Below are 10,000 nucleotides of genomic sequence, written 5' to 3' on the forward strand. Positions count from 1 at the left end.
AAGTTGTTGATCAAGCGTGCAGAACAACCACCCAATAAAGTGTCACGTCTGGCTCAAAGCCGTGACAAAAGAGTGGAGGACATAGTCAGCTTGGTTTGGGTGCAATGAAAACATTTATTAACATAAATATAAAAGTAAATAAAACAAGAAATCAACACAATCAAATACAATTTCTGTCAGGCACATGATTAAATCAAAGCATCAGACAGAACCAAGGAAATAACAAAAGCCAAGTAAACAAAGACCCAAACTCAAAACAGACGCAAACAGGAGCAGCCCAGCATGCCAAAAAAACCTAAGCTTTATAGTGGGGAGAACAGGTGTACATCGTTCAACTTGATGAGTCTCCAGCCACACCCACTGGCCGGCCCTAGCAGGAAGAACGGGAGACCCGTCACAAAAGCATTACAATAATCTAACCTTCAGGTCATAAACGCATGAATTAACATTTCTGCATTTGACGTTGAGAGCATAGGTTGTAATTTAGATATATTTTTGAGATGGAAAAATGCAGTTTTACAGATGCTAGAAACGTGGCTGTCAAATGAAAGATTGCTATCGAACAGCACACCTAGTTCCTGACTGATGAAGAAGAATTGACAGAGCAGCCGTCAAGTGTTAGATAATGTTCTAGGTTATTACATGTGGGGTTTTTAGGTCCGATAATTAACACCTCTGTTTTTTCAGAATTTAGCAGTAAAAAATTACTCATCATCCAGTTTTTTATATCGACTATGCATTCCGTTAGTTTCTCAATTTGGTGTGTTTCACCGGGCGAAGAAATATAGAGCTGAGTATCATCAGCATAACAGTGAAAGCTAACACCATGTTTCCTGATAATATTTTTAAGGGTAACATATAAGCGTGAAAAGTAACGGCCCTAGTACTGAGCCTTGAGGTACTCCATACTGCACTTGTGATCGATATGATACCTCTTCATTCACTGCTACGAACTGATGGCGGTCAGATAAGTACGATTTGAACCATGTTATGTTTGTTTTCTTCTAAAAGAGATGAAAAGTAATCAGATCTAGCAGTTTTTAATGCTTTTCTGTAGGATAGGGTACTTTCCCGCCAAGCTAAACGAAATACCTCTAATTTAGTTTTCCTCCAGCTGCGCTCCATTTTCCGGGCTGCTCTCTTTAGGTGCGGGTGTGCTCATTATACCACGGTGTTGGACTCTTATCCTTAATCTTCCTTAAGCGTAAATGAGCAACCGCATCTAAAGTGCTAGAAAAGAGAGAGTCCATAGTTCCTGTTACATCATCAAGTTTTTCTGAGCTGTTGGATATGCTGAGGAACTGAGATAAGTCAGGAAGATTATTTATAAAGCAGTCTTTTGTGGTAGAGGTGATGGTTCTACCATATTTGTAACAAGAAGTTGGCTTTACAGCTTTAGCTATATGGAGTATACAGGAGACTAGATAATGATCTGAGATATCATCGCTCTGCTGTAAAATTTCAACGCCACTGACATCAATTCCATGTGACAGTATTAAATCTAGAGTATGATTTCGACAATGAGTAGGTCCTGACACGTGTTGTTTAACACCAATTGAGTTTAGAATGTCTATAAATGCTGATCCCAACGAATCTCTGTCATTATCAACATGGATATTAAAATCACCAACGATTAGGACTTTATCTGCAGTCAGCACTAACTCCGATAGAAGATCAGAAAATTCTTTAATAAAGTCTGTATGGTGCCCTGGTGGCCTGTATACAGTAGCCAGTACAAACATCACAGGGATTTATCATTAACACTTGTTTCTTTGGATAACGTTATATGAAGCACCATTACTTCAAAGGAATTATACTTGAAACCCAACCTCTGAGAGATACTGAAAATATTTCTATAAATTGTAGCAACACCTCCCCCTTTACCTTTTGGACGTGGTTCATGCTTGTAACAGTAATCTTGGGGTGTAGACTCGTTTAAAGTAATGTAATCATCTTGTTTTAGCCAGGTTTCTGTCAGACAAAGCACATCTAGTTTATGGTCAGTGAACATATCATTTACAAAAAGTGCTTTTGAAGAAAGAGACCTGATATTCAGTAAGCCAAGCTTTATCATTTGTTTCTCTGTATTATATACATTTTTCATTTGTTGATCATCAATTAAATTGTTACTCTTAAATTGGTTTGTATGTTTTCTGTATTTTCTAGTTCAGGGAACAGACACAGTCTCTATAGAGTGATATCTAGGTGAAAGAGTCTATGTGCTGAGAATGAACTGAGCACTTGCGTATCATTGCTCTTTTGTTGGTTTTGATTGCTTCTATTGTCATCATTTGTAAGTCGTTTTGGATAAAGACGTCTGCAAAAAGTCTAGATGTAAATGTAGCATTTAAGTTAAACTAAATGAAAATTAGAAATGTTACTGTGGCAACTAACTGAAATAAAATACATTTTTATATTCAATTTTATTTCAGTTAACATTTATTTTATTTTATTTTAAGTAACAAGAATAGTTTTTTATGGTTTTAGTTTTAGATGACTATATTAACCCTGAATTTTAGTCGCACTGTGAGTCATGTGACTGTGCATTATAATAATACATTTAATTTGATTAAAATAAGTGAAAATACACTCTCAGTCCAGATACGACCACAGTATGTCTGATTCTGCACTGAAATGATGAATAAATCTGATTGTTTTCATCTCTCAGCACATAAAGCCTGATGTTCCGGCTGCGGTTGGTCACGAGCGGCGGTGTATCGGTCCGGATCCGGATCATGACGAACACAGACCCGCTGCTCTGGAGCCGTACAGACTGTGAGAAACCTCATGATCCGCTCTCGTCTATTCATCAGCAGTGTTATTCCAGAGAACAGAATATAAACAGCCACAGAGCCTAGATGTGCTGTACAGTATGGATCGCTTTCAGGGTTATAATAGAGCAAGAACTTTAAATGAAAATTAGAAATGTTGCTTTGGCAACTAACTGAAGCAATACAGTTTCTAGAAATAAAAATCTGAATTAAAACATAAATTAAACCTAAATATTAATATTTAAAATAAAAACTAATAAAAATGAGAAAAGCACATAAGAAAGTTACTAAAATTAAAATGAAAACTGAAAATATAAAAAATTCTAAACATTATTAAAAACTATAATTGTATACTGTATAAATAATACTGAAGTAACACTGGTCAAGTTCTGTGAGTGTACTGTGTAGCGATCCGCCTCACAGGCTGGGTAATAAAAACGTTTAAAATGGTGTCAGATTTTACTGTGGGAGAGGTTTGTAGGTGTTAAAAGAATTACTTAAAATAGAAATAAGTTTCAAAAGAATGTTGTATTTATAATAATCACATGAGACTTTAAAACAACACAATAAAACCAGGTAAACTCAGGCTAAATTAAACCAGCCTGTTAGGCTGATCGTTAGAACTGTATGTGAGTAAATGTGGATATACTTATATATTTAACATTATGCATGTGACTAATATGATTGGAAATACAGTCAGATCAAATTAAATTAATTTCAAATGCTGGTTCATGTCATCTGATCTGTGTTCAGTTCATATAAACTCTAATTAACATCTAATTTACTGTCACTATCAAAGGATGGTGTTTATATGAATATATGGTCAGTCAGCGTATAGGTTAACCTGTGTGTGTGTGTGTGTGTGTGTGTGTGTGTGTGTGTGTGTGTGTGTGTTCAGTGTGGCAGCGGCGAGAGATGAGTATCTTCAGAGGAGACGTGAAGCCCATCAGTACAAACTCAGAGCTCAGAAACAACTGGTGAGAGATGAAAATTAATCATATCTATATCTATATACAGTCAAACCAAAATTTATTCAGACACCGTCAACATTTTTCACATTATATCACAGTTTATTCATTATAGTTTAGAAAATGGTAATAGTCCAGGTGATATGTGAAAATAATGTTCACTTTTTCATAAAAGCATGAAACTTGGTTCACTTGTATAGTTTGTGGCCCTAAACATTTTCAGAAATGGAGCCATTGCAAAAACACCTCATGGTTGCCATGGCGACCATTTTACTTTCCGCCATAATCAAATGATGTATTTTGTCTCCTGAACCAAACATGATAACACAGAAAAGGTGATGTCTACCCCTATGTTTTGATGGTCAAGGATTACAATGATACCATATACAACGACATAAACTGTTCAGATGAAGAGTTAATGGTGAAATCAGCAATGTGAGAAGGAAATCACAGTATCTGAGTGTCACAGCATTTACAATAGTCCATATTATGGCTATTAATTTTTTCTTTCTTTGATAATTAACTAATAGTTTATACAATAATACATGAAAAGATTGTTTTCAAGAAGAATGTTTCCAATACATTCTTGTTCTCTCTCAGCAACGCTCTAACATCACACGCAGACGACAACACAATCAGGTGAACAGTTAACGGTTAATTCAGTGACTTTATGAGAAGGATTACAATGAAAATGAGTACACGCAGGTGATCCGCTAATATTTGATGTAACGGATAGAATAATATTTATGTGTAGGGTGTGGTGCGGGTGCGGACCGGACGTGACAAGCACAGGCGGGTTGCAGGTCCAATAACCAAGACTATTTGACTCGGTCCAGTACACGCTGAGCAATGTAGCCAGCCGCGCTGCCACTGATTGACAGCTGTACTGATTATATTAAAGGGAGAGCTATTTGCTTGCTTTCTGTATTTAATCTATTCACAATTTGAATAAAAGTTTTAATAAATGAGTTTTGTTTACCTCATGTAGGAGATTTAATGCAGGTGTGGTTCGAGTTTTTATGTCAAATGGGTCGGGTTTGGGATTAAATTAGTGTTGCTGTCAGATAATGTGTCGGGTGTTCTTGTTAATTACTGCGATTGTGGGAAGATCATTTCACCATTTACATTTACATTTATGCATTTGGCAGACGCTTTTATCCAAAGCGACTTACATTGCATTCAAGTTACAGTTTTTACATTTTATCAGCTCTTGCTTTCCCTGGGAATCAAACCCATGATCTTGGCGTTGCTAGCGCCATGCTCTACTATTTGAGCTACAGGAAAGGTGAACGAAAATGCCTCTCTGTGATGTTACCACGAGGCATCGCGTACTTGCAGATCTCAGGCTTGTGGAGGGGATGTAGATTCGTAAGAGTCAGGAGGAAGTAGGCGGTGCTGAGCCTGTGGCTGTTCTGTACGCAAACATCAATGTCTTGAACTTGCTGCGAACCGCAACCAGTAGCCAGTGCAGGGAGATAAAGAGAGGTGTGAAGTGGGCCGTTTTGGGCTCATGGAAGACCAGTGGTGCCGCTGCATTCTGAATCATTTGTCGAGGTTTGATTGTGCATGATGGAAGTCCAGCTAGAGGAGCATTGCACTAGTCCAGCCTAGAAATGACAAGGGCCTGGGCAAGAAGTTGTGCAGCATGCTCTGTTTGGAAGGGCCTGATCCTCCTGATGTTGTGCAATGCAAACCTGCATGATCTGGCTGTCTTTATGGTCCTTGAAGGTCAACTGGTCACCAAAGAATAATGTTTGATGAAGCTAGCAGGATGATGAAATCATGCTGTAGAGTCGGAGTGGCAGGGAAAACGAGAAGCTCAGTCTTTGGTTGAGCTGCAGGAGATGTTCCTTCATCCATGCCGAGATGTTTGCCAGGCAGCCTGAGATCTGTGCAGGATCTCCAGCAGGAAGGTCCTAACAGTATTGGTTCTAGCCCTTTTGTCTTCACGTATAAAATTATATCCCACAGTCAGAACTTTGGGAGAAGCTAGGATTCATACAAGGGTTAAGATTGTTTGAAGGAAGACATGCTAACATCGATATTGAAGAACTTCTGCTCACTACCATCTTCAATAAATTCCTCTCCCCACAAAAATTTTGGCTTAATTTTTGTATTAGAGAAATCTAGTACATCCCACCCAAAGACTGCTCATCAAAAATACAATAAAGATGATGATACATGGGGCAACTTTTTAGGTTAGAAGGGGTAGTATGCACTGGCCTGTCTAGACAGATATTGTCCCGACAAGAAGTTAAAGTGGATCATAAAGATACATCCAGAGATGAGAAATGCGTGGATGAAGGAAGAGAGGATGACACTACAGAGGAAAGATGGAAGGGTGAAAGGGATGTCTAAATGTTTTACCAAATGTTGTCTGTGATACAATTGCATGTGAAAATTAAGTCAAGCTGGTTGCCTGATTTGTTAGTGCTTGTGGTGGTAAGCCATTTGAGATCGAATGAAGCTAGGAGCGGAAGTGAAAGTCTGCAATGTTAGGCTTCTCAAGATGCATTTCGAAGTCACCAAAGACTACAAGTGGACTGCCATCCACAGAGAGTGAGCACAGCAGCCCATACAGCTGACCAGGAAGGCGATAAATCATTACAACATGGAGTTTAACAGGAGCTGTTACCATAATAGCATGAAACTCAAAAGATTTTTTATTGCATAGGGAAGAGTGGGTTGAGTATTTCCAATTATTAGAAATGAGAAGACCAAGAGACTAAGAGCAGACTGAGAAGCAATGGCCAGAATGAAGTTTGTTGACAGCTGACTGACAATTCCAGAGACCCACAGAAAATGACAGAGGTGCAGATAGCTAAAATATTAGCTAATTATCAAAGAAAGAAAAAATTAATAGCCATAATATGGACTATTGTAAATGCTCTGACACTCAGATACTGTGATTTTCTTCTCACATTGCTGATTTCACAATTAACTCTTCACCTGAACAGTTTATGCTGCTGTATATGGTATCATTGTAATCATTGACCATCAAAAAATGGGGGTGGACATTGCCTTTTCTGTGTTATCATGTTTGGTTCTGGAAATATGACACAACATACATAATTTGGTTATGGTGGACAGTAAAATGGTCGCCATGGCAACCACGAGGTGTTTTTGCGATGGCTCCATTTCTGAAAATGTTCAGGGCACTAAACTGCACAATTGTACCAAGCTTCATGCTTTTATGAAAAAGTGAACATATCACCTCAGATTTTGCACATATCACCTGGACTATAATAAAATACGAGAAGAACTCCGAGTTGAACTGCGTCTGAACTAACTGATCTTGATGATGTCAGATAACTTTGAGAGAAAGGTCTGTAATGAATTGGGTTGAATAGCTGTCAGCTGTTTAAGTTAAGAACACAATTAGATAAAACCAATTAAGCTCAACTAATTACTAAGCAATGCTTCATTCTGTTCAGTCTGTGTGTGAAAAGATCACATCAGCAATTAAAGAAAAACACTTCAGCAAAACATGATCAGCTCAAAGCGTCTGAATCATTTTTGGTCCCAAATGTTTATCAATTTTACTTTATGAAGAATTTGTGGGTATAATATGTCACAGTTGACTTTATTTTGCTATCTTCACTTACACAAATGAACTATAGTGTCCAGCACCCACTAGTAAAAAAATATATAAAAAATTATATCTGGTTATAAATAAATATTTTTGGTTTGACTGTGTGTGTGTGTGTGTGTGTGTGTGTGTGTGTATATACCTGATGTTCACTCATGTTTATTTTATGCTATTAAAGTGGAAGAGACTCTTGCTACAGTGATCTGTCACGATACATTAAAGAGCATCAAAGCACCATTTATTGTGTGAATTTAGTAATAAAATGGACAGAATTTGAGAGCTGAGGCTTTGTTTCATATCAAAAGTTAAAAAAAAAAAAAAAGCACAAAGCACTTTTTCAACAGTTGATTATTGGACATTGCCGATAGTTGATTTTGTCAGCTGATATTGATTACTGATCCATACATCAGTGCATCCCTAAAATATAGTCACGTATTTGCTCTGAAATAGGTGATTTTCTTGTTCGTCAGTTTAATAATATTGAATATATTTGATGTAGAGTTCTTTATATACATACATACAGTATATACAGTATCTGAAGTTCTGTCACCTGTCTGTGTGAGCTGAAGTGTTGCCTGTGTGTTGAGGAAGTGTTTTATCTGGTGTGGATCATCGGTGGTTTCTGGTGTTTAGGGTCTCAGACCGTCCACAGCAGACTCTGACGGCCGTCAGTCAAACCCACTGGTGCATCATGGGAATGTGAGAGCGGCTCAGGGCAGGAGAATACAGGGACAGGAGGTCAGTCGTCACACTGCGGACGAGACACGCAAGTGTTCGTGATCACTAAATAACATACGTGTGTGTGTGTGTGTGTGCAGGAGTACCTCAAGCAGCTGCAGCGAATCAGAGAGCAGTATCATCATGATGTCAGACGGATGAAGATGAGGGCGGAGCTTGAGGTGTGTGTTATTGTTCAGTGTGTGTGTTCTGATGCACCTGTTTACATGTGAGTGTGCACTAGTATATAGGGAGGAAGCTGGAATCAGACACTCTTAAGAACAATGTGCAGTTATTGATGAACTGAAGCACATTTAGAGTTCAGACGAGCAGGACGATTATGATCATTCAGGATCTCATTAATGGTAATAACTGGAACAGGGTATGGGGACATCGTAACCCACTTTTGGGGTATGAGCTACCTCAGAATATATAAATGATTATGATTTGTAAAAGTGTTTTATTAATATACATACAGACAAATGTGTTTATTAATATTTATTATAAAATATATAATTTTAAATTATGCCACAGCGCACCGGCAGAAGTAATGATTATGAATGTATCAGTGAAAAACAGTAAGGAGACTGCATTAACAGTTAAATAATTTGATAAACTAGTGCTTTTTTTGCTCTCGGTTTAAGAGATGAAGTTGGCGACACTGACTCTACACAGTGGTGGACACGCCTGTATGCATGTTTCTTACCATCATAATAATTACATAATCTGACAATATTTGTTTTCCATTTGAACTGGTTCATTTGAAGTAGACATTTCACTCTCTATAGATATATTATTTTTAATGTCTGTAAGGCAAAGATATACACAGAGTTTCGCGCTCAAGTTCACAGAGACCGAGACGGCAGAAAGCGCAGCCTGTTTGCTTTCATTATTTAATGAAATCCTTTCATCCCATATGCTTTCATCCTTACGTATTAACTACAAGATACTAATTTTCACTTATAAAGCTCTCCATAACCTTGGTCCTACTTATTTATCTGATTTTCTTCTGCCTTATGTACCTGCCCGCTCCTTAAGATCTTCTGCTGAGGGGTTGTTAGTCACCCCTAAGTTTCGTCTGGTGACTATGGGAGCTAGGGCCTTCAGTGTTGTTGCTCCCAGATTGTGGAATGCTCTTCCTCAAACCATCTGTCAGGCATCCTCCCTTCTCTCCTTTAAAAACCTCTTAAAAACCCATTTTTTCCTCTCAGTATTACACTTCAAGTCATATTCTGAGAATTGTACCCTGTTATGGATGTTTATCTTCACTCTCTCTGTATCTCTAATCTAATCTTGTGGTTTCTGTATATTACTCTTAGCTCTTGGTATGTTATGTCTTCTGGTATTGATGTCTCTTTGTCTCTGTTCCTTAAGCCTGACTTGTAAAGTGACCTTGAGTGTTGGAAAGGCGCTATATAAATACAAATTATTATTATTATTTTACAAATAATCTCCACACTCCACACAAACACTTCAATAGTGCACATTTCTCTAGGTTTACATTAGATTGAGTGGCCATATAAAGTTGCTAATACTTACATATTTCAGATGATAAATCATATTTGAGGTCGATGAATGACGTCCATCGTTTGGATGTCCTCCTGATATAGCCGTTACCAATCTGTCTGTCACGGACTGCGAGTTTTCTGCAACTATTAGGGGGCAGCCCTAGTGTGTATGTATATGTGTGTGTATATATATATATATATATATGTATATATATATATATATATATACATACATATGAAATTTTTAAATGTATTTTTTTATTTAGAAATTTATATTTAAAAAGCGTGTGTGTCTTCGCAGGATGTTTCCATTCACTGAGAGCTGTGTTACACACTGCATGAAAGATCAACTTCAAAAATACATAATAGGGGCACTTTAAATAGCAAAACACCAAATAAGTTCACATATTTCTGGCAGCCACAGGGAATTTACAGCTGTCTCTAAAT

The 10,000-nt window shown here is 37.6% G+C and overlaps 1 protein-coding gene across 3 annotated transcripts in view; it reads left to right on the forward strand.

The window, feature by feature from the left end:
* LOC131546651 (serine/threonine-protein kinase Nek5) overlaps positions 1 to 10,000 on the forward strand; it is a 23,775-nt gene that overhangs the window by 8,247 nt on the left and 5,528 nt on the right. For all 3 annotated transcript variants that reach the window (XM_058786413.1, XM_058786414.1, XM_058786415.1), the window contains exons 11-14: positions 2,669 to 2,775; positions 3,670 to 3,748; positions 7,962 to 8,066; positions 8,147 to 8,227. In XM_058786413.1, the coding sequence (XP_058642396.1) occupies positions 2,669 to 2,775; positions 3,670 to 3,748; positions 7,962 to 8,066; positions 8,147 to 8,227 (372 nt within the window). The remainder of the gene's footprint in view (positions 1 to 2,668; positions 2,776 to 3,669; positions 3,749 to 7,961; positions 8,067 to 8,146; positions 8,228 to 10,000) is intronic.

The sequence above is a fragment of the Onychostoma macrolepis genome, chromosome 09 (assembly GCF_012432095.1).
Source record: "Onychostoma macrolepis isolate SWU-2019 chromosome 09, ASM1243209v1, whole genome shotgun sequence".
In the NCBI taxonomy this organism is placed as follows: Eukaryota; Metazoa; Chordata; class Actinopteri; order Cypriniformes; family Cyprinidae; genus Onychostoma; species Onychostoma macrolepis.